This window comes from Anser anser, assembly GCF_964211835.1.
Source record: "Anser anser genome assembly, chromosome: 6".
Classification (NCBI taxonomy): domain Eukaryota; kingdom Metazoa; phylum Chordata; class Aves; order Anseriformes; family Anatidae; genus Anser; species Anser anser.
Genome location: NC_139726.1, coordinates 1809018 through 1833823, shown reverse-complemented (window position 1 = coordinate 1833823; position 24806 = coordinate 1809018). Strand labels below are relative to the sequence as shown.

At 54.2% G+C, this 24806-nt stretch overlaps 1 protein-coding gene across 7 annotated transcripts in view; it reads left to right on the top strand.

Annotated features, from left to right (window-relative positions):
- Window positions 1-401: 401 nt before the first annotated feature.
- Window positions 402-24806, top strand: part of FMNL2 (formin like 2) — a 125735-nt gene continuing 101330 nt past the window's right edge. For 4 of the 7 annotated variants that reach the window (XM_083841096.1, XM_083841097.1, XM_083841099.1 and 1 more), the window contains exon 1: window positions 403-711. In XM_083841096.1, the coding sequence (XP_083697222.1) occupies window positions 595-711 (117 nt within the window). In that variant the 5' untranslated portion in view covers window positions 403-594. Of the gene's footprint in view, window positions 712-994; window positions 1415-24806 lie in introns of those variants that run through there. The other 3 variants (XM_083841100.1, XM_083841095.1, XM_083841102.1) reach the window with 2 other exon arrangements.

Sequence of the window (24806 nt, the reverse complement as noted above, 5' to 3'; positions counted from 1 at the left end):
TAAACAAACAAAGCTCGGAGCCGCGAGGGCGGCATCTTCACCCCAATTCCTGTCACGGCGCCCCAAACCGTGGCTGGGTGCCCCAAAACCACGGCCGGGTGCCCCAAACCACAGCTGGGCACCCCAAACCACGGCCGGGCTCCCCAAACCACGGCCGGGCTCCCCAAACCACGGCCGGGCTCCCCAAACCGCCGTCTCCGTGCGGGGACCGCGAGGGGCTGCCTGCGTGAGGCGACCCCCGCGGGGCAGCCCGGGCCGCCCTTGTGAGGTAAAATGGAGGCCGGGGGCGGCCGGGGCGGGCCGAGGGTCGCGGCGGGGCTGAGGAGGGCCGGCGGGACTACGAGTCCCAGCGCGCCCCGGGCCGGGGGCGGAGCGGGGCTTTGTGCGGGCCGCGGGGCGGCATGCGGGGGAGCCGGAGCCGCAGCCGGAGCCGGAGCGAGCCCGCCCCGGGGGGAGGGCGAGGGCGGCGAGCCATGCCGGGCGGCGGCGCGGCGTTCCGCCGTCGGTGCTAGAGGGCGACCGCGGGGCGCCGAGCCCGCCTGGCTCGGCGGCGCCGGAGCGCGGAGGCAGCGCGGAGGGGCCGCCGCCGCCGCCATGGGCAACGCGGGGAGCGTGGACTCGCAGCAGACGGAGCTCCGGGCGCACAGCGTGCCCCTCAAGCTGCCCATGCCCGAGCCCGGCGAGCTGGAGGAGCGCTTCGCCGTCGTGCTGGTGAGCGCCGGCCCCATTGTCTGCGGGCGGCCGGCCGGGGGCGGGGAGGGGGCGGCGGGAGCGCGGCGCTGCCCCGGGCCGGGGGCGGGTGGGCTCGGCGGGGAGCGGGGGGGGGGGTTTGTGCCGGAGCCCCCCCGGGCTGGGGCCGCCTGCCCCCGGGCACCTGCGGGCTGTGCCGGGCCGGGGCCGGGGCCGGGCGGCGGCGGCGGGCCGGCCGCGCGGACTTTGCCTCTGGCTTCGGCTCCTTTCTGGCCGCGTTTGAGTCCCTCCAGCTGAGGAGCACAAAGGGCTGCCCGGCCGGAGCCCTGCTGCTCCTGCAGCTTCGCCCGACGCCGCGCACCGGCCCTGGCGGGGCGGTCCCGGTGGTCCCCCAGCCGCAGGAGGTGGGCGCCGCCCGGGGGCTCCGGCACCGCGCTCGCTTTTGGCGTGAAAGCCAGGAGCTGGGCAGGGGGGGGGGCATGAACCCGTGTGTGTGCCGTACCCCGAGGTCCCCTCACGTCCCGCGAAAGCTGCCGGAGTGGCTCCCGCGACAGCCACGGGGACGGGGACGGGCGGCCCCCCGGCTCCTGCGGTGCCGCTGCTCGGGGTGGGCGCTCACTGGTATGTGCGCAGGATTTATTTCGGGTTAGACCCAATTAGATTATCGTGCCTAAGAAAAGAATAAGCCTATTCAGCTGGGAACCCCCCGCCGATGAGCCAAATGGTGAGTGAGATGTTGCGATTATTAGGTTTACGGGAAAACGCCTGATCTCGCCCCGCGCCTGTCGGGGAACCCCGCGGGCGTTGTGCTGGCGGGGGGGACGCCCCCACGTGCGGCCCCTGGGCCCTGCTCCGGCACATCGCACCCAGGGGGGCCCGGCTTAGCCTGCCTGCACGGCCAGCAGGAGGAAAAGCGGGGACCTGCCGGCTGGGTCGGTGGAAGGGAGAAGCGTCAGAGCGTCGTAGATAAACGCGTAACATAAAGACGGGAGGTAGTAGGGCCGAGCCCGTGATTTCTTGAGGCGCTTGCGAGGAGTGGGTGGCATCTGTTTGCAGAAGGTGCGCTGAAATTAAGGCTCAGAGGACCGGCCGCTGCTTCGCTGGAGGGAACGGTGGCAGTGCAGGCACGTCTGTGGGATCGGTCTGTCGGATCCCTGCTCCGCGCCTGGCAGGAGGAGCTGCAAGATGGGGCTCCAGGGCCGCTGCTGGCACAGCGAGCTGAGAACTGCCTTTAGCCTGCTCTCGAAACCAGTGAGGGATGGCTGGTATTTGTTGCAGCTTCCAGGAAATATCTGACCAGTTTATGGAAGAATAAACTCCAGGGCTGTTATTATTTTGTTTTCTCTGCAGCGCAGAGGGGAAGATGGCTGTGGCACTGGTTAAACCCCAGCACTGGGCAGGCCGTAAAATAGCAGAGATTAATGAGAAAGGAATGGCAGTCTGGGGAAAAGCAGAGATGAGGAGTATTTTCTGTAGGGAGAGGGGATTAGTCAGGAGATGAGTACGAAGAAAGAGATGCTGAACTTCCCAGGACTGAAGCTCACGTTCTCGGCACGCCGGTTTAAGAATTTAGCCTGGCATAACCGTTCCTCGCGCACTGATAAGGTCCCAAAGGGCTTTGCTGGCAATAGCGATTTTGTTGCTGCTAATGATGTTTCCAAGACCGCTTTTGAGGCCGATGAAGGTGCAGCTGCCTGCAGGTACACGGTCGTCACGCTGAGCGGGTCGTCTCTGTGCATAACAGTGGGGCCGTGTGGGGAAGGTTCCTGCTTTGCCACGCTCGTGGCAGCCGCCCTCTGAACCACGTGCATGTCCATGAAGAGAGCGCAGGCTGGTCATGTTTGCCGTAAGTGCTGTAACATTGGCTGCTGTCTTATTTTTTCCACTTGGAACATGTTACCCTAATCTACTCCAGTAGCTCTGTGGTCTGCGCAGCGGGTGGACGAGCAGCGGGGCGCCTGGAGATGGTACACGTGTGCGCTAGCTGGCGTTTGCTAGGTTGTTAGCAGCCTTCGTTTTGTGGAAGGTCTCTGATGTAGCAGTTTGTCCGCTTCAATCACACACAGTCATCTCATTGCCTCCTTGGTTAGCCTCACTCTTTGAGGTTTGAGGCACGTAAATTGCAGGAGATGCCTGGAGAAGTGCTCCGGGTCACTGTTTTCCAGTGAAGCTCTCAAATCTAACGGTGCTGAGACGTTCCTTCGCCTGTAACGGTGCCGCGGGCGTTACTGAGGGTGGGCTGGGTGCGTGCCACGCGGCCCGCCAGGGTGAAGGACATCAGGGCCGGGTCTGGCTGCATCACACCTCCCGGTCCTTGAGTCGGTAACACGGGAGGGTTGTCCCTGTGAACCTGTGTTATCTGGCATGGATTTAGCGGCTGGTGAAGTAAACACGCTTCCCTGGGCTCCTTGTTGCAATGCGGATTTACTTGTCTCTGCAGGGGAGGACCAGGGGTCATTTGCCTGTGTATTTCAGGAGGACATTGGTGGTGTGCGCTTAACAGAGAAGTGTGGAGGATCGTCTGAGAGAGATCTGCCAGCTGTGTCATTTTTTCCATCCTATCGAACTGATGGGAGTTCTTCCCTTTTGTTGGGATATGTGCAATAATTCCCTCGGTTCCCAGCTCGTGCGAGAGCATAAAGTCCAGGAAGGTGGCAGCACAATTCCTGCGCTCCTGCCGCCGAGTTCCCTGTTCCCCGACGAGGGGTGCTGGGTGCTGGGACGGACGGAGCCCAGCTCTCGCCTTGGCTCAGGGGCTCGCCAGCACCAGCGCAGCCCCTGGGCCGTGAGGCCGCAGGAACCTCCCGCCGGAGCCAGTCCCTCGCCGTGCTCCATCTTCCTCTTCAGCTGCCTAGGTTTTTTTTTTCTCCCGTCTTTCTCCTGCAGACACACAGGCCACATGCGCGTAAATCCCGAATGCGAGTAACCAACCCTAGTTTATCGAATAGGAAGCCGTTGCTCGGCGTGCGCGAGCGCCGGCGCGGCCCGAGCGCGCCGCATGTGTCCGTAGACGTCGTGGCACCGGCGTGCGATGCGGCGAGCTGGGAGGGGCAGGGGCAGGAGCCAGGCTCCCCCTCGCAGCGGCAGCAGGGTGGTCTCCCTCTGAACCCCTAACGGGGCTGCGTGTTTGCAAACGACACGTGGTTTGGAGGAAGCGGCCGGGACGGAGTTGGCAGGGTAAATTGTTGCCTAATGAGCTGTGATTGACATAATTTGACTGCTGGATTACATATCTGCGGTGAGGTTAGCAGGAAATATCCCCTTACCCCCACCGAGCGCCGGTTGGTTTTACAGAGGAGCTCTCTGTGCCCGGTCCCGCGGGACGGAGGGATGCGTCTGAAGGGCTGGGGGACGCGGAGGGAGGACACGGCTCTGCTTTCTGCTCCGCTCTGCCCCCGGGGGGATGGGACCTGCCTGCGCACGGGGCTCTGCTGGGCAGCCCTCCTTCTCCTTCTCCTTCTTCACTGGGGATTTGGTCTGAGCATCGTTTTCCATACGGGGCGAGAGAGCAGCGCAGTGTCTATTGCTGAGGAATTTGTAAGCTCGGGGTGAAAGTCTGTAACGTTTCCCAGCTGTTTTCCATTCTTCTTCCTAATCCTCTATCAAATGCATTATGCGTTGTTGTATAATATGTACAGCTTAGGGTCTGCAAAGCATTAAAAGAACGTGACGTTGTTGCCGGGGGTGTCTGCAAGGTGGTGTTTGGTTCCTGCCGTTCGGGTGGGGTTGGTGGGGCACCGACGTCCTTGTTGTGGTTCCCAAACCTGACGTAACTCTTTGGGGATGAATTTCACCGGAGACACTCTACTCCTGTGCCGGGCGCAGTTTGCATTGTTTTTATGGGATTTGAAAGCAATGGGATGGGCGCTGGGAGATGCTGAATTAGCTTTAGGAGCAGCATTCGGGAAAAGCAGCTTACCAGATTTCAGAAATTGGAAAGCCCTGTTGTGTTTTCTTGTTCAGGCCTTCTGTCTGACAGATTTCTGCCTCGGGGCTCTTTCCTCAGGATCCCATTTAAATGGTTCGAGCAACGATACCTTCTCCCTGAAGAAACAACCTAATAAGTCAAGTTTAAAAATAGATGTTTCTGACGGGTTAAATTCATGGAGCGAACAATTGCTTCACGGTACAACATCTGTCAGGCTGGCTTGTAAATGGCATTTGCAAGTAGTTCTGCCCAGGTGTCGCAGTAGAATATTGTGATAAAGCTGTGTGGTTTGGTTTTTCTTGAGCATCTGAACCATGAGGGTAGCCCAGCGGGTGTTTAGCTGCTCGCAGGTTACTCACATTCCTAAAATTAATTCAGCGCCTGGGAACCTGGAAGGCTTCAAAAGTGGATAAGCGGATGCGTGTGCGTATATTTTTGTGTGTACCGAATTTCCATGTAAAATAATCGCCTTAATTTATTGGGCTGCTGTGCTGGAGGCCTGAACCCATTCTGTCAAGCCGCGTGTGTCACTTCTTCGTGACCGCAGCGCGCTTGGGGTGGCCAGGGAGGGAGCAGGGGGTGCGGGGACGGACTGGGGCAGGAGGGATGGACGTCTGCGGTGGGTGACAGCGGGTCAGCCACCTCCAGGTGGAGAACAGGACCGGCTGAGAACCGCGTGCCGCCGTTGTCGCTGTTTTTCAGGCGTGCTTTGCCTCTCAAGATGCTTTACCTTTCAAGATGCTTTGCCTTTCTGTGCCAAGTAAACAGTATTAAAGTCTGCAGAAACGTTTTAATCCTGAACAGCAAACCCAGCAAAAACACAAAAGCAAACAGCAACGTTAGACTTCCCCCGCGTGTTTGTTCAAAATAACCCCGGTTGGTGGAACATCTCATTTTTTCTAATATTTTTGCTCCAGTTGACAAAGGTTGTAAATTATTCAAGAAACTCTGTAAAGAGACCAGCTCCTCCGTAAAACAAAACAGCTGTCTGAAGGTATGCACGCTGGTTGCCAGCCCCGCTTTTTGCTGGTGCGGCCGTTCAACAGGAGGGCAGGACGTGCCCGGCACGGCGTGGCTGCCCTGCGCCCTCGCAGCTGGGGCAGCCCTGGTGCCTTCCTGCAGGGCTGCACTGGGCTGGTTTTAGCAAGGTCCTGCCTGTCCTCTGCTCCCACTTCCAGGCTTCCACCTGCTGAATAAAATATTTTTCCCCGTCTGTTCAGAAAGGTGGTGTAAATCTGTCCTCTGAGTCGGCCGGTTCTTACTCCAAGGGGGTGAGTGACCCTCCAGGAACTGCTTTTTTCTTTTTTCTTTTTTTTTTCCCCATTGTTATTTGTAGCTTTGAGTGCGTCCTAAAGTGAAACCAAGCTTTGACATTCACTTTCTGATCTTTTGTTTGGTCACTGGAGTGCTACCGAAAGGAAGACCAGTTCTTAGCATTTCCCCCAAATACGTTTTTAATCTTGAGCTGTCAGCGTTTCTGCCCATTTTTCAGTGTTGTTCCTTCCAGCTCAGAAAAACGAGGATAAATCCAATCTATTGTTTGCTCCCTTTGGGAAACGGGAAGATCCCCGCGATCGATTTCAGTTTTGCCGTTCTTTTCCGCCCCGGCTGCTGGCCGTGCTGCGGCGTGTCGTGGTGCTGTGCTCGGAGCAGCAGCCGCTTGGAAATCAGGTTGCTAAATGGGCGCTGCTAAACAACACTCTTAAATAACAGAAACTGCAAATATGAAGTTATTTAACGCACGGCGAGGCCTTTGCTCTGCTTTTTCAAGGTGGGCTTCCCGCGAAGCCGGTGCGGTGGCAGCCCGCTGACTGCCCCCTCGCGCCCCGGGGTGCTCGCACCCAGCTCTGCCCGCGCCCCAGCTGCCGTCCCGACCCCGCGCCGAGCACGAGCTGAAGGGCCCTCCACAGCACAATGAAATTAATTATGCAAAACATGCTAATTCAGCCACGCTCTTCAGCACCGGTTTATTTTTAAGCATCTGGGCTGTCTCGTGCGTTTGAATGGAGCGCATTATGGCGGGGATCGGAGCGCTTGCTGGTGCAGGAAGCCACGGGGGAAAGCAGCAAGCGGGGCGGCTGCTCGCTGGTTTCTTGTGGGCGCCGTGCCCTCGGGAGCCGTGCGGGACAGCAGAAGGCACGGCTGTGTCGGACAGGCTGCTCGGGGCACTGCCTTGCCCCGTCGGTGCTCGTGTCCGGAGCTCCTTGGTGGCACCGGGGCATGGGTCTGGGGCGTTTGTCACTGCGGAGCAAGGTACGGTGCCAGAGGTAGAGGTCATTTGCTTTGGCGACTGAAGGCTGAGCCTCAAAACTGGCTGAGAAGCAGAAGTGCACGTCCTGCTTCCTGAGGGGAAGAGGGAGGAACACATCCCAGCCGAGGCTGCGAGGCAGCTGCTCTCGCTGGGGGAAGGCTTCTGCAGCGAGTGATGTGTAGCCGCATTTTAGACAAACTGAGATGAATTATTGTTTGTTTTCCTCTCCGTTTGTTTGGGAGAGTCCATCTGGGAATTTGGGATGGGAAACAAGTGACACCAGCTCATTCAACATGATTTATAATTGTGCTAGAAAGAAATCCAGCCCGAGCCTTGAGCACTTCAGAGCTGCAGCATCACCTCGGCCTGCTTCTCTGCTAAAAACGCCTTTGGGTGGTGTTGCCTGAAAAGTAGTCCTTTCCCACCTCTCAGGCCCTGCTAATTTCAGTTCCGAAGGGAGCAGGGTTGTAGCTCGTGGACTTCATGCGATTGCATCAGCTGGAACCAAAGGGCTGGGCTCCTGGTTCACACCGTGGTGTCGCTGAGCGGCGCCCCGTGTCCTGCAGGAGACCTCGACTTGTGCAGAGGGCTCCCGGCTGTGCAGGCAGCAGGAGCTACGGGACGTGCTGCCCTGGTTTAACCGAGCGTGGTTTCCCTTGCGCCGATCGTTCCGACCTCGATCATCTGCTTTCTAGCGTTAGTAACTCTAGATGCACAGCATAACGCGTGGATGTGTTGGAGAAGGCAAGCATTAATTTGTCCCAGGCACCGTCTCCTCCTAAAATAGCGCCTTCCTGCCTTTCCCCAGCGCTTCGCTGCATAAAGGCTTGGATAATGTGTAATTTGCCCGTACTCTGTTGTAACTAACATACTGGAGAAATTAGCTGCGTGTTGGTTTTCAATCTACCATGGGATCTCTAACAAAACAAGTGCTTGTCTTCCGTAACTGTGCATCTTTAAACATATATTTGGGGAGGATATTCAGAAGGCAGCACAATAGCCGCATTGTGCTGGGGATGAATGGCCTTCAGAGGAGCGCCGTGCGATGCGTGGACCGCCGGGACTCCGCCTTGCAGCTCTCCAGAGCGGCTCCGGGGCTGGAACGGCGCCCGCCCGGGCGTCCTGCAGCTGGAGCGTGGGGAGGCACGCGGGGACACCCCCGTGTCAGCACCCCGCGAGCTGCCCGGCCGTGTGCCGGGGCTGCCTGCTGCCGGTCGGGGCTGCGGCGGGATGGCATTCAGCTGGGAGCACTGGTGGCCGTGCTCCTGGATGCCCTCCTGCTGTGCCTTTCTGCTTTTTTTTGGGGGGGAGTGTACCTAGGGGGATGCCCCGGCCACTGCTCCCGGGCTGTAGTGGAGGTGACGGAGTCAGCACAGCCTGCTCTGTGCCCTGAGGGATCCTCAGGAAACCCTTTGCAGGTTAAAACGCCCAAGCGGCACAGAGGCAGTGCTAACCACGGCCTCCTGCCCCTCCGGGAGCCGTGTCCGGGCGCAGCGGGCACGGGCACTCGCACCCGGCCCTCGAGCCCCCGTGGCAAGGGAAGGGGCGCTGCTGGGCCTGCGTGGTGGGGTCGCAGCATCCCGCAGAGCTGCCCTGCCCTCTCCTGCCTTCGTGGCCTGCTTTGTCCGCTTTTCCCCACGCGGATGCTGGCTGAGGACAGGAATTGGTCCCAGACGGACGATGGATGAGGCCTCCAGGAGGCTGTGAAGAAGTCTTAGTTTTTCTGGGGTGTGTTTGGGTGCTGTGGGAGATATCTGAAAATACAGGAATTGTTGTTGTTGTTTTCTTTCTTTTTTTTTTTTTTTAAATACACATTATCTGGCCAGAAGTCATTTTACTATAAAAGGACTTGGGGAGAATATAGATTGTACATCTGTTACTTGTTTGTCTCCAAAATGACTGTATAGTCGAGGCCAAAAGCGAAGAATAGAGGGTTGCACAAATTGGCAGAGTTTCTGAAGTCTTTCAGAAGCCAGTAATTAAAGCGAAGAAGCAAATTGTTGAATCCAGAAATTCTGGTTGTTCACCCATCCGATGTTCTGGCTTGTCCCTCTCCTGACTCCTGTTGTCCCGCGTTCCTCGTGGGAGGCAGGCGAGCCACGCGCATCCATCTGCCCCCGCTGGGTGCGAGGCACCCGTCCGAAAGGGTCCGGGAGCGATGGGGATGGCCCCGTGGAGCTCACTGAGCGGTTTTCGGACAAACATTTCCAATTATTTAGTGTGTTTGGGAGTGCTTCAAAGGGCTTTCTGCCCGGCTCCGCAAGCCTCGCAAATAGAGATCAAATGAATCGCTCTCACAAATATTTAGCTCGAAGTGTGGCCGAGAGGGAGCTTTGATCTTGTGTGGGTGCACGGGAGCCTCTGCGTAGCTGCGGCCCCTCGCCGCTCTGCGAGATCCACGCTGGGTTTTTCTTCGCTCAGCCACAATAACCCAACGCCGCACGTGCCGGTAGCCGTGTTGCACGCTCAGAGGCAGGCGTGACGCCTGGCACTGAAACGGGACGCGGTGGCCAGGGTGCATCTGGAGCAGCGTGAGCTTTGGCGAGGGGTTGGCTATGCCCAGTCGGTCGTGTGTTTGAGCATCGTGGGGCACGGCACCCCCTACAAAAGGCATTGCCTTGGAGATTTATCTGTCGGTGCGTCTGCACGGGGTGCTGCTCGGTGGCCAGGCTACCAGAGCTCTTCGGGGAGGCTGAAGAAGCAAGTGTGGCGTAATGACAGTTACTAACGTAGGCTGCGGATTAGGCCGGGAAGAATTTGGTAATAATTTCAATCCCTCTGTGATCACATCTAGTTTACGGATAACTCTGATTAGTTGTTGCAGATCTTGTTCTCTAAAAATTGCGTCGCCTTGAACGAGGCTGGAAGTTGTTACATCTCTGCAGCGATCCTCCCCCCGCGCGCGGGAAGGGGCCGTGGAGCTGTGAAAATGCAGCTCTGCTCCCTTCCCGACCTGCAAATACAAACGCCTGTTCTCTCGATCGTGTAAATGAATATCCAAGTATGGTAAACGCACATCATTCTTTTTGTTAAATAAAACACGAGCTTTGCGCTTTGCAGCATTTTTCACCCGTGGATCTTTCTCCAAGCCTTGCTGTGCCGCAGCGGGAAGACAAGGGGTGAGAGTTATCGTCGTCATCTTTCGAAGAATAAAGCTGGAATTGCCACGAGCCCCCAAAACCGAGCAGCAGAAGAGGGATTAGAAGTAAATGTCTCCCAACTTGCCAGCACTTGCTGTAACCAGTGGGAAAATAAAATGGAAATCCTCGCTGCCTCCCCCTGTGAACATGTGTTTGACACATTGGGAAGCCCGCTGTGCCTCTCCAGCTAGCGTGGTGATTTGGGACCCGGCAGCTGGCATTTGGCGCTTTGAAGTCACCTTTGCAGACCCATATGAGCTTTCCTTTAAAGCTTTTCATTTGCCTCTCTCAGCTACGCAGAAGTCGAAGAACAGCGTTTTAGTTTGTTTATTTTCTGGCATTTTAGGACATCTTTCCTCTCTGATGAATTTAAAAATCTCATTTTACCATCTCCTGAGGTTTTGTCTGCTCCTCACCTTCTGCTCCCATTCTTCATTTTCTGCTGTGTTCTGGAGGTGGGATGTCGGTCTTTGTCCCTCTGTGCGTGTGCACGTGTGTATGAATTGAAACGTGCTTTTTCGATGACGAGCTGTATTTCAGAACTGGCCGACCTGTGAGTCCAGACGAAGGTGGGAGAGGATACCTTCGTCCGCAGGCAGCTCGCTCGGGCAGAGGTGGTTGGTGCAGCGGTGCCAGCACCGAGCAGACTGCCTGCCTCTCTTTGGAGAAGCAGAGGCACTATTGGAGCTGTGCTGGGTCTTGGTAAAGGAAAGAAAAGGAAGATGAAAGGAGGTCGTGAGGGTCTAAGGAATCATCTTGACTTGGGAATTACTTCTGTGTCTTCTATCAGTAGAAGAAAGACTAATTTCTTCTTTAATGTGGAGATGGCTGAGTGCACGAATGATGTACTTGAAACACCGGGGTAAAATGCTTTTCTTTTTATTTTGAAAATGCACTTTTATATGAGAAACCGTAATGTCTGGAATAGATATTCAAGGGTGATTTCCGTGTGCACATTCGCTGTGCTGAATGCATTCATGAAAAGTAAGAAGTTCAGCTGGCTGGGATCCAATGGCTGGAAAATGGGAGAAGAGAAATTTAGGAAGCCCAATTTAACACTTCGTATTAATTAAAATAGACCAGCACCTGTGAAGGTTTCCATGCTCACGTACGTGCCTGCTTGCCCTCCCTTCCAAGCGAGGTGTGTCTCACGCAGCGAGCCCGCTGCGGGGCCATCGGAGGAGCGGCGGCTGTCCTGCCACTGCTTGCCGCGGGAGCAGCAGAGATCCTGCCTGAAATCCAGCTGCGTACACCTGTAACCCCAGACTGCTGCGCAGAGCGGTGTGCAGGTGGGCTTCCTCTGTCCTGAGGAGGATTTTGGCAGAAGATGAAGTGCTTCCATTAAAATATAACAGAACTCATGCGAGAGTTTACGTGAGCTGCGTCCTTTTGTGTTCAGCAGCAGCAGGATCCTTGATCAGCAAGGGTGATGCAAATGAATTTGTTGTTCACAGAGGGGCAGGAAAACCAGCTCGCAGTTCTCACATGCTGATACTGCTCCTGCATCCTCAGATACGGCACTGATTACAACTGGCAGTCGGTGGATCGCGAGCACGCTGCGTTTTCTGTTAAGATGAGGAGCTCAGATACCCACAAACAGGAGGGAGGCAAAGACTGATCAAGCGTGAAGTTCTTCTTTGGCACGGAACTCGCGTGGCTCGAAGAGGCAAGGAGATGTACAGCCGAGAAGGAAAGGGACTTGTACTTGGAAAGCTCAAAGCTGTTGTTTATTTGTTTTTGCTAACATTTGTTTCTGAAGGAGGATCTTTGTTAAAGGTGAATTCCCTATTCTGTTTAGCCAGTGGAGAGAAAGTTATCGTGATGCGCCTGTAAGGTGTTCAGTGAATTAACTGTCCATTAAAACCAGATTGCTCTCAGGTGCTGCAGGATCCTCGAGGTGTGGTAGCCCATGCAGGCGGAGTATTCCTCATGTTTCTAGTACAAAACACAGCTCTTGTATTGAAACCACCCAGGGAGTGTACATAAATAAGCACGTGGAGGTGTCTGCGTTGAGACAGAAACCTGTTGTAATTTTTCTAAGATTAACCTACAGGCCTGCGTGGGTATGTTCTCCCAATTGCTGCTGCTGTGCCGAAACATATGCCGCAGAAAAGACAGGCAAAACAGAAAACCTTCCCCTCTGAACACTGAAAAAAAATCCTTATTTAGATTTATTCCATTTTCAGAAGTGCTCAGTTGAGGAATTACTCGGGGGAAAGTACCCTCCCGAGGCAGCGCTACCCCAGCGGTGCCCGCGTTGTGTGTGCCGCGGGCCGCTCGTCCCAGCGGGGCTGGCATCTCGCAAGAGGGCCGTCGTTCAGAGCCTGTTTATTGCAGCGAGAGCTTTTCTCACAGAGATACTGGCGCAGAATAGGGTGTCTTTTGCTGACACGTAGATCGGTGTAGCCAAAACACCGGTTAAGGCCTTGAGTGTGGCCGCCCTTATCCTGCCGGGCTGTTCGTGTGGTTGACCTTGTGCTGCGTCGTGTTGCCTCCACGGACACATCTGCCGTTTCTGTGTAGAAGCTGCCGTCTCCAGCTTTTAGTAATGACCTAATTTTGGTTTACAAGTTGCTGCTGCTACTCGGGGTGCCGGGGGCCTGGCTGCGGGCTGCCTCCTCCTCGTGCAGAGCCTCCTAGTTTGCTTAATCCCTCGTTCACAGTTTTCAGTTTGCAACGTTGCCTTTCCTCACGGGAGCTGGGCGCTGGTGCGGCATCTGAGTGCACTGCAATACTAAGGATTTAGGCGGTGGTTAAAATAGAGCAGATCAGTAGATTTATGGATTTTCCTGGCCAGGCTCCATCCTTGGATGTGTCTGCACGGGTCCCTCCGCGGGGATGTCTCAGAAGTTGCGCGTGGCGGAGAGCGCGGCTCGGTGCTCGGCAGGCGCGGTGCTCGCGTGGTTCTTCTGCCGCGTTACTGCCAGCGCAGCCCAGAGGCTTCTTAAAGTGCAGATCGGGAGGTCTTCGTCTCTGCCTCTAGCTCCAGGCCTTCTGCCACGTGGCGTCTTCCAGGCACCGGGCAGTGCCTTTGCCGTCCGTCGCCTGCTGGGGTGGCCTTCGCTCCCGCTCAGCCGCCTGCGTAGGGGGCAGGAGAGGCCTCGGAGGGCTCTGGGAGGGGTGCAGGCGTTATTTACTGCCCGTGTGGGATCCTAAAGTGCTTTTAGTACTTTCATGAGTGCTGGCCTAAGTACAGACTTGGCTTTGGGTTGTTGTGCTTTGTTTGTGGATCCGTGCAGTGATGTGGGCAGCGCTGTGGTCTTGCACGGAGAAGTTAGGAGGAGCCAGGCTGCAGGCTGGCACATCGAGCACGGTTGTTGGAAACGTGAAGGGCTCCCTGGCTTCGCTGCAGGCGTAGGTTTTACATTAACGGGACGCTTCGGACTCGGCGGAGGAACTGCCTTAGCAGCCTGCGCCGTCTCCCCCGAATTATCTTGAAGGCATTTCTAACTTTGTGGGAGGGAATGCAGCTGAAGAAATATCAACATGCCGTGAGCGAGCACACTGTGTGAGGGAGCGCGGCTTAAATGTTTCTGCGTTGGTAGGAGGCAGAAGCGTGTTGTTTCTGCCTTGCTTGGGGACTTGGGCAGTGGGTAAGCCGGGGGCAGGGATCCTGCCTACCGGGCTGCTGAGCAGCAGGGGAGCAATTTGACAACATTTAACGCAAATTCATCGTGACGGTAAAAGTTTGAAAAAGGGGGGTGGTGGGAGGGCTTTTGGGAGCGTGCCGACCCGGGAGGCGCACAGAGCCCGGGAGCAGCGGGGCTGGTGGCGGCCATGCCGGGCCCAGGCCGCATCCAGCGCGGTGCGAGCTGTCGGGGCGCTCCCAGGCCGGGCTTCACCGTCCCACGGCTGCTGCGCCTCAGGACCTTGCTTCAGTGGCTGCCCCCTCACAGCCGAAGCTGGCAGTGCTGTGGGGAGCAGCGTGCTCGCCGTGGTCAGGGAGGCAGCGTGGCACAGCATCCTTCTGCCCTGGTTATCGCATCGGTCACCTGAAGGTGCGTGTCCTGAGAGAGGCACTGTCATCTGTTACCCCGTGTTACATCACATTAGCATTACTTCTGCGCTCTTTTTGCTCTTTATTTTTCATCAGGGCGGTCTGTGACTTACAAACCAGCCGGTTTGTAAAGGTCCCTGCTTTCTCTGTCACCAGCACCCCACGGTGCTCGCACACCCACCTCATAGCTCCTCTTTGCGCAGTATGAAGTCTTGCAAATCTCAGGTAATTGTGATGCCATTTTTTTCTTTTCTTTTTATGTTGTATTCCGGCCTCTGGAAAATGTCACCAAGTGCTGCAGCTCGTAAGAAATGAAAGAGAAACCGTTCCTTTTTACGATTTGGCCTGCTCCCTCGCGAGGGAGGAGGAGGTCACTGGAAGGGCTGCGGGCTCTGTGTCCCGCAGGCTTGTCAGAGCCTTTCAGTCCTTCAAGTCCCCCGGCAGTGCCCAGACAAATGGTCACAGGCTAATGCTGAAGGGCATTTGCCTTAAAGCCAAGCCCCGCGTCTCCTGCAGGCCTCCTCCCGGCCCCGCTGGGAGCGGAGGGCAGGACGCGGAGGCCAGTTATCGGGCTGCGTCGCGCCGGGCGGCTGGAGATAGCTGCGAGGCGAGGGGACGGCCTTGGCCCAGCGCCTCGGGACACCCGCGCCCTCCCGTGCTCGGTGGCGCAGTGGGTGCGGGCTGGGGGCGGGAGGGGGAGGGAAAGCCTCTAGGACTGCTGTGAGCCAGCACACGCGTCCTGTGAGTCAGAGGAATGGCCTCCTCTGCTTGCAGGTACGGGATGTGGTCATCTGTGCGGGCTGGTGAGGCACCAGTTCCTCAACCCCCAGATCTCTCCTTCTCTTCTTGCTGGGACTGCACCCCCAGGGTTAAAACCTTGGTTTTGTTTTTTGAGGGTTTCCCCGTATCATCCCATCCGCAGGAAGGAGAGGACTTGGCAGAAGGTGGTGCCGTTTAGTGCAGAGCATCGGGAGCTGGGACGTAGAGCCCCGTGCCCCACGGCTCGCCCGGCCCCGCGCACACCGTGCCTGCGCTCCTCGCCGCTGTGGCTTTGTCTTCTGCCACGCGGCTGTGTCGGTCGTGATGCTGCTCACCGAAATCTCCGTGCTGTACAGGTGCCCTGACACACGAATGAGCTTTGTTGTGGATTTTTTTTTGTGCGGGTCGCCCGGAGGCTGTGTGTATGCCAGCACTCCGTGTGTAAACAGGGAGATCCCTGGAAGCGCATGTTATTCCCCTGCTCCGACGGTTTTTGCCGTATGAGATGTATGGCTTGTTTATAACATCTGGTGGTTACTGCTTTTAATTTGAATGCCGCTGATGTTTCTGAAAGATGCTTTTCATTACGTTCGTGGGGCCTGATTTCAGTGACATTAAAGGCTCTCCCACTCCGAGAGTGATACAAAGGCATCTTGGGGGGGATAGGCATTGGGCTTGCACTTTGTTTAAAATCGTGCTGCCTGGCCATGCTGGGGGCAGGGGCAACAGCAGCAAAAGGCACTACCTTGTAAGAAATCTTTGTACCTAGGTCAACGAGGACTGCTGGTGATTGTGTGCGTGTAGGTGCAAATCTAATCTGTTGTCCTAATCTGACAAATTTATGAGGAGTTGATGCACTCCAGAGGTGATCTCTGCTCCTCCTTCTCGGTCAAAAATACAGTCTTCCCGGTAAGTGTGGTAGTTCTTTGAATTACGGGAGTGGACAAATGGTTTTTGTTCACTTGTCTGGATGCATAAAATGAAATTAATACCCGTAGTTCTCTCAAAGAACTTCGCAGAGGCAGTTGAGGGCAGAATTTGGTCTGCCTTTTGTTAGTTTTAATCTACAACACACTGCATTCTTAAATTAGAGAAGATTCATCCTAGAAATGTACACAGTCAACGCTTTGAAATACACTGAAGCTCTGCATTTTCTACATAAATTATATACAAAAAAAAGCAAAGTTCGAACCGTTAAGCTTGCAACCAAGCCTCTTTCTTGCAGATGGCGAGCTGCTGGGCAGCGCAATGAAAGGCAGATGTCCTCCCTGCCTACCCAGTTGGGAGCAGCAGGACCGAACTGCGGAGTGCTCGCCGCCGTGTGTTGTTTCACATGCCCGCAGCCAGCTAGCACGGGCTTCGTTTGCAGCCCTGCTCCAAGCGGCAGCCTCCAGGGCTCAGGGGCACGGGGCGAGCTGGCAGGAGCAGGCATCGTCCGTGTGTCAGGGCTGTGCCTTTGCTAACCCCAGAGCACTTCTAACGTGGGTAAAACTACTGAGTTTTCTTAGCCTGGCTCTTTTCGGTAAGAAATTGAAAGTCTTGGGTTGAAGATTCAGCCTCAGACAGACCCTAAATAGCGGCTTCACTGAAATAGTCGATGCTTGTCACAGTTACGAGCATCTGTAGATAGTCTGACAAGAGGGACAGAATAATAGCTAGTGTCGTTAGCCTAGTAGTGGTGACTTTCATGTCATTGCAATTGCGAATTTAATTGAAAATTTAGAAGCAAAACCAACTCCTTTCTGTTTATGGTATTATCTCCTTAAAGCATGTATTTATTTCTGAATACAGCATATTATATATGAACTCCTGAAAAATGAAAAGATGCTTTATTTTGCCTTAGGGAAAGCAACAACCATGCTTAAAAACCTCCCAGAGTAGACATCTTTGGAGAGCATTTTACAATTGGGTTCCTTCCTCGCTTTCTGTTACGTGCTCAACCCTCGGACTAACGAGAGTATAAAACTTTCACATTAATATGCAATATCTCTTCCGAAGATCTCCCAGAGCCTCTGGCCTGTGGCAGCTCCACGTGGCGTGGAGGGTATGTTACACGCGCAACCATTCTGCTTGTAATCTCAGTCGTACACGATTTAGGATCTGCAGAGGTTTTTACTGCTTTTTTACTTACTCGTTAAATCATCTGGAAAACATATTTAAGTTTTTATGTCATACTTTTTTTTCTAATGTAAAAGCAGTCTAAAAGCCAATGCAAGTGTTCTTTGGTGCGCTGCATGGAGCGCTCGGAAATGACATCCCACTGCAGCGGAGCGTCTGCAGTCAGCACAGGGTGCATAAAGATCGGCTTCATGATGTTTAAAATCTGGTGCACAGGTTCCTGGTGATGAGAAGTGTCCTTTACCTGGTGAGCTCTCAGACTGCTGCAGCGGCCCCAAGCTTCCCTCCTGGACTGATGCTGTAATGGCCCAAAGAGAAAGCCCACAGCCCAGGTTTTTCTCTTTCCTTTCTGAATGAATACTGTAACCGTGAAGCAGACAGCAGCGGATACTGCCCGTGCTTCCATTTTGATGTGAGGAAAAATGACACACAGTGTAAATGGCATTGCTTGCTTCCTGTGAGCAGGTGCCCGCGGTGACTGGATGGCCCTGGCAGACCATGGCAGACTTAGCGTTTTGGCTTCTAATCGAAATACGCTGCTGTAATTCTTAAAGGGAAAGCGAAACCCACGGCCTTCGATAGAAAGCTTTTTGCTGCTAAAAGCAAATGGGCAGGTGCAGCACCAAGCCCGCTGCCGCTCCGTAACGGGTGCTGGGGAGATGCTGTGCGTGGTGCTCACACACCGGGCGTCACGTTGTGGTGAAAAATGCCACGGAGGATTCTGCTGGAGGGCCATCCAGATGCACAGCCCAGGGCATTTAGTACTCGGGAGCAGGTAACAGAGAGATTTTGGGTTAGAGCATTTCTTTATACAGGAATGTTAGTTTAAATAATGCAGCCACAATTTCTAGCCGTCCTGTTCGAGTCCATCTGCTGGTGTATTCGTCATGCCCGAGTTCAGTGCAAACTGGTGTGGGCTGGCAGTGAGTCGCTTAGACACGTTGCAGATAGCTTCTTTATCGTCTCGTATTTGAACTTCACCTTTCCTTGGAGCTGCCCTACGGCCACAGATGCGGAGTTACCAGACTTCATATGTGGAATCCTCAAAAGCTGTTCTTTTTAATGTCAAGTAATTTTTATTAATTTATGAATCAAGAAGCCAGTAAACCTCAAGTGAGATTTAATAAGCTCTGTTACCAGTGTTTATGCATAACAGAAAAAACACAGAGCTTTGTTCATGTATTCCCTTTCTTCTTACTATCCTGCAGATGCGTTGGAAGGGTCGAGTACAATGGAAACGATCCTTTGATGCTAATTGACAGCTAATCAATTAACTGCTTCCAAGTAACGACGAGAGGAGGCAGTCTCACATTCTCTCAGGTCAAGTTTAATAATCGCTTTGGGGAAGAATCCCGATGAGAAGCAAAGCGCTGTGCCGTTCAGGTAGAGCACCAGAGTGCTTACCAAATGCAAGAATTGTGCAGGCTTTGGTAACGTGACAGTAACGTGCAAGCCGTGCGGGGTGGCCAGGGAAAGATACTTGCCCAGGGCAGTCACCCCTCACCAGACCAAATGAGATTTTCTCTCTGAGAACGTATGATGGGAAGCCTGACTTCCAGCGCTGTAACTAGAGTGTGATTTTCATTTTAACTTAAGAATATTAGAGCTACAAATCCACCAAAGTTACAGCCAATCCTTTGGGTTCATGAGGGACAGATGCTTGGAAAAAACGCTGGGTATTAAATGGACAGGCCGTGTATTAAATGCCGGTATTTAGGGCAGGGTTCTGCAATCCGTGTTTCCTGAGGAAATCCAGGAAAACGGACACCCCCTGCCCTGGGGGAAGCGGAACAGCGAGATGCGGGCGACGGGGCGCCCGCGCTGCCCTCTGCCTGGGTGATCAGCGTTACCAGCACGGGTGTGCAGCAGTGGGAGAGTTGGTTTTCCTCCTTAGCTGCTGCTCGGGATATGCTAACGGTCTGTAAAACAAACAGACAAACAAAAAAACCAATTATTTCCAAGCAGTAAATAACCTGCGAATGCGTGCAGCTGCTCTGAATTATTTAATACCCATCGTGTTTCTCACTCGCAGCAACAGCTTTATCGGTTTATTGTAACGTTTGAGAAGACAAGGGAAAGATTTGCTGTTGTCTGTTCCTTTTGTTGAGGTTCTCAGATGTATTTGTCTTGGATAACCTCCTCTTTCTTTCCATGTTGCCACTGCCTGTGGAAGGCTCTCTCCCTTCCCTTTTTTCCCATGGGGGAAAGCCTGTCCCTGCCTCAAATCTCCTCTGCCAGGAGGGTGCAGACCTTTGGAAATGGCAGGGCTCCTGCGCTGAGCACTGTGGCAGAGGCGTACAGTCCTTACGGGTGACGAAGCACCTTGGTTGTGTGTGCCCGGGCTTGTCACTTCACATTCTGTATCCCGACGGTTTGCAGGCTTGTTTTGGTCCTTTTTACTGTGCTCAAGCCTTACTCTGAAGACCTGGGGGGTTATTTTCCCAACTCATGGTCTCCTCTGATCTCAGGTCGTTGGTGAGCCTGGTGCGGTTCCTGGAAATGCTCTTTCCTTCTGCAGGCTCTGGTGTCCCGTCTGGTTCCTCCCGCTGGGGCTGAGCACACAACCTACTTTTCTGTGCCTTAATCCTCACCTGGCCAACTCGGTGCAGCTCTTTGCTTGCAGGTGATATCGCCTCCGGATTTTCTCTCTGTTGGGTCTGCAGGTCTCCTTGTGTGCGCCTTAAATGGCTTACGCATAACAACGAGGACAATTCCCTCGTAATTTCCCGGGCTACCCAACTAAGACTCAGTCATTCAGCACCTCAGCGTGCAGGTTATTTACAGCGCGGTCGGCCGCGGCCCCGCTCAGCCTGGGCTGGAGCAGGGCACATGCCCTGCCTTGGCAGAGGGCTGATGCCTTGCCTCGTGCTGCCACAGAGCAGGGCTGGCAGCGTGTTCGGCGCTGGGAGGGAGCAGTGCCGCGAGGCAGGCTGCTCTCAGCTGCCGGCGGAGCGCTGGGGCTGGCTGTCATTCCCCTTCTACCAGGAGAGCTGGTCCGAAACCAACTTAAACACGGCGCGATGCAAGGGAGCGTGGCTCTGGCCCACAGATGTTTAAAATGAATCACGCTGCTTGTCTGTATTTCTCAGCTGGGGTTAACTCCTGCACTATGGAAAATAAAAATGGGCTTTTTATTGCTTCGGAGGCCGCATTGTTGAGCTAATGCCATGGATGCTTGGTGATGAATACTGTAGCACCAAACAGCTGTCTCTGAGAGCAATACAGTTGGGAGGCAATATGCGGCTTGCCTGGCCAGCCCAGCGAGATGATGTGATTGAATCACGAATAGATAAACAGAGCTTTGTGTTTCTCTGTGCTTTCTGAGCGGGGCTTCTCTTCCCCCGAGTTCTCAAACATCGAAACTTAAAGGAATGAGCAAGGAGTAGTTCGGCTAAGCGGTGTAACACACCCAGCAGTGCTCCTCCCTGCTAGGTTTCTTATGATAAACCTCCGCAAATTTCTTTGAGGGCAGCAGCATTAATGACGTGACAACTCAAAAGCAGCAATAATAATTTTTGTGGTCATTAATTTAGGACATGGATCGGAAAAGCTTAGGAGTCCAAAAAGCTGGGATGTGCCTGGGCTCCGTCAGCCTGATGCTGGCTTCTGACAGCACCTGGCCTTTCAGGTAGGCTGCTCCGACGGACCAGACCGATGTAGGAATATATGCAGAAGTGTAAGCATGCCTAATTAAGAGCTGATTGACTAATACTTTTATTATGGCATTGGTGAGACTGCTGGCAGAGGCGGCAGCTCGGGGCGTACCGGCACAGGGCAGAGGAATTTGCTGCGAGCCGAGTTCCCGTTCTCGGCAGCGGGCTGTGCGGGCACCACAGCTGCTCGTGGGTGAGGTTTTGGTGGTGCTCAGGCACACCTGACACCAGCCTCAGGGCCACCACTGCCACAGCACGGGGACAGGCTAGCGGGAACAAAGTTCACAGTGAATACGACTGAACGGGTGTTCTTCCGAAAATCTTTCTAGCAAGTGTTTTTATGCTAGGTTAAAATGTATTCCAACACACGACGTTCATTTTAACTTTTCAATTTCTTAAAACTTTCGCTGCGGCAAACCCAAATCTAGGCTCATCAGTGCAAAATGGTCCTAACCGAGAGCTGTTTATCGACTCTGCACTGTAATAAATCTTGGTTCGTAGTTCTTGGCAGTCGTTGGCTAGACGCAGCGGTACAGCGGAGAGGAGCAGCACAGCCTTGCTCCTGAACGCAACTGCTGGGAAGATGGGATGCAGGTGGTTAAGGGCAACTTAAGAGAAATTAATGGTTGAAGGTGGATGAGATGCAGTGAAACGAGGAGGCATTATTTTAAATACTACCCATGCTTTCACTGATACGAAGGTTTTGGCCCATTTGTAGAAATTGCCCGGTGAGCTGATGGAGCGGAGCACTGCAAGGGAGGTTTCACTGAAAGATGCTCATCGTTGGACATGGAAGGTGTTCATCAGGAAAATGGGGCGTCCTCCTAGAGGAAATTAGTTTAATTGCAGTTCAGATTTTCTGCGCTGAGAGGGAATAATCAGAGTAATTTTACTCGACTAGGGAATGGCGCAGAAAGACATCCCTTTGTGGCGGGCAGCATATTAGTGATAGTTACCGGGAGAGGACCGCAGTTCAAAGAGTTTCTGTAGCCTGGTGCTTATTTTGCTGCGCTTCAGCCATTAACACTTGGGGACGAGCATCTCACCCTAATTAGGCCTTATTTCTCAACTGGCCATCTGTTCACTGAGCCCTCTCTAAATCTTCCTCTGCTGCAAACCCTCCTCCGGCCGCGCCGAGGTCCCGGCTGGCTCTGGGCTGCTTTTGTGTAGCAAAACAACTCAGCGCTGAGTCTTCCTACCCTGGACCCGTGAGTAGCTTGTACTGCCGAGGAGTTTTTGGATGGACTTAATAAATGAGTCTATCTGGACAAGAAAAGACCCAAAAGACACACATGACAGCGAGTTAACAAACAGCTATTGAAGACAATGGCCTTTTTCTTAGCCTCAGACTGCGTGTCTCTCTGGCTGCGTTTCTTTTTGTGAAATGCCAGGGTTCTTTTCTCTCCTTCCCCCCCTGCATTTAAACTCCTTTTCTGTCCAAAATCGTCATTTAACTCTCCTAAGACTAGCGCTTTTACGACATCTACCGCAATATTTTTTGCAGGCGCTGCATGCGTTGGAGATTAGTCTGGCCGATCAGCTTTCCCCGAGCGCAGTGGGAAATCCCTTTGCTCTTACTGCTTAACAAAGAGAAACGAGAAATCTGGGAAGGTTTCACCTTCCTGCTCTGCGCTGGTGTGACAGCCCCCTGAGCGGGGCGCCGCCTGGGTGCACAGCCCGCGGTGGGGACACCCACGCGCAGAGGACACCGCGAGTGCCGCGCCTGGCCGGGGCTCACAACTCTTCCAGTCCAACAGGAGCATGAGACCCGCGCACGCCTGCAGTCCTCTGGCCTCAGGGGACTCGAGAAGTATTTAATATCATTTTTTAGCTGTGTACTTCCATTTGTCATTTGAGTGCCTTAACGCCTTGGAATTGTAGAACTTGGGAATTCTCTGATTCTGCAGGCCTCTGCCGCTGGGGTGCTGTCCCCATGCTAGCCCCGACACCTCGGAAGGAGCCAAGAGAGGGCATGTAGATCTGACAGGTAGCCAAAACCCTGAACAGTGCTCTTCTGACATGGGGTTAGAGAGCCATTTCTGTGTAGGGTTTGTTCTACATAACACCGGTGCAGCTGAGAGAAAAGCCGTGCGGAGCCGCGCGCCCGTGCGCGGAGCGTGCTGCGGTGCGGTGGCACAGCTTCCCGCTGGGCCGGGACCAGAAGGCTGTCCTGGCAGCGTGGCTGAGCAGCCCTCCCCTGGGGACAGCTCGCACCAGTCGCCGCACCAGCCCCGAGCCTGTCAGCGCTCACCTTGGGCAGAAAGACGCGCGGGGTCGCAGCCGGGCTGCCTTGCCGGCGAGCGGGGGGGTGGGCGCCAGCTTGCGCAGCCACCTGCTCCTGCTTGCGGCCAGGGCTGGGATTATCAGCCACCGATACGGGCGAAGCCCTGGCGGTCCTCCTTCAGGGGGATGCGGAGGAGAGGGGCTCGGAGGTAAAGGTTGTGTTGCAGTCGCAGAGCGTAAGCAAGGCTCCTTGGAATTGCTAAAGAAGGAGTTGTTTCCAAGTTGGAGGAGCAGCAGTGCAGTCTGTGGTCAGCAGGTAATACAGGCACGTATCCTGAATGAGTTGTCTCTGAAAATAGGGCAGTAATGCTGTTTTGGACTCTTGGGGACTTTGCGCTTTCACAACATTCAAGGAGAGAGCAGAGGTGAGGCAGTTGCCACTTCTGTTAAACACGTCAGCCTGGTTTTGGGGGTCCTTTACCTGGGAATATTTCCGTGATGGCACGAGCAGGATTTTGGTCAATCTTGCCACGTTTTGTTTGTGACTGTAACGTGTAATTTAACATTGCCCAGGTGATCCGCGCAGGCTGATTTTCCTTTTTGGTGTGTCTCAGCAGTGCTTTGAGGTCAGACTTTCTTTTCCCAGGCTTTTGCAACGTGCTAGCGCATTCGGTCTGAAGTGATGGATCGTGGCACGGTGAAACGCTTCCCTTCCATAATATCACGGTACATCTTAGCGCTGTACAACTATATAAGAAGAAGTTTAGGGACACATATTAAAGCTTTCTATTTTCTGTCTGTTTAATAAAAGCTGCATTTGCTCTTTGTGTATATACAATTCGTGATTTATTTTCAGGAAGGATGGAAATTTTGTCCCTATGGTAGCTTCTCGTGAGTAATCAGTTTCATCCTTCATATTTCCTGTGTTTTCTTTTTTAGCAGAATGCAGCCTCCTTAGAAGGGTTCAATTTACATTTAATTCACATTCAGTTCTGTATATATTCACGGTCAAATTCTGTTTTTAGTTAACTTATAGACAACTTCATTGACGTCAAGAGAGGCTGGATGCATGTAGCAGTGTGGCTCTCCATGATTTTATGCATTTATTGCTTTCATTTTGGCTCGCAGATACAGATCTCTGGTGTCTGTCATTACAAAGAACAGATGCCCCTCATTTCAGACCCAAATTTATTCCTATCCCACACAGATCTGGTTAGTGTTCCTGCCCTGTTATTGTTGCACGCTGCGCAAATGCATGTGAAGTGGGAGGTCATGGGACCAAGGATACAAGCAGTGATATATGTTTAAGTTCTGCAGTCTCCCAGCATTAGCAGTTTCTCACTCTGCTCTTTCCACATTCTTCCCTTGGCATCGCTGCAGCTGGGACAGAGCCGCAGAGCAGATTCGCCGGTGTGTGACCGTGAGCGTGTTGGTGTCCTGTTGGTGACGGCGGCTTCTGGGCGCTGGCCTGCGCCGGACGTTTTCACATGGGAAGCTGTGAAAGCGTGGCCTGTGTGCGCTCTGTTTCCTGGCGAGCTGTGGATTTGTAGCTGTGAATGAATCAGGAGCTGCACCTTTCAGCTTTGATGCTGCCCTGCGTCTTTGATGCCTCCTTCCCGACGCGCGGCGAGCCGCGAGCGCTGCCCTCGTGCCCTGCAGGCGTTGTGTGTGGGGTCGGGAGGGGTGGGACCCCGCTCTTCATGCTCCAGTTGCACTCGAGATGTGCAGGCTCTCACCCTGCTGGCACCTCACGTGTGGGCAAGCTGAAAACGGGCCTTCGGTGCTCCTGGTGGGGAGCCCTGAACCGTGCAAGGGAGGCCCTGACGGAGCAGCTCTAGTTGGCGTGATGGGAGCTCCTGCTGAGCCCCGCGTGGCGCCACTAAGCACAGCCATCCAAAAAAAAACCCCAAAAAACAAAAGATCACCTTTTTCAACTCTTTTTCTTTTTTTAAAACAATGCTTTGCATACTCTTTATAAATAATGCCTCGTATCTGAGTTGTAGGGTTCCTGCAGAAGAGCAGGATGGGACTTGCAGCCGAGTTTCTG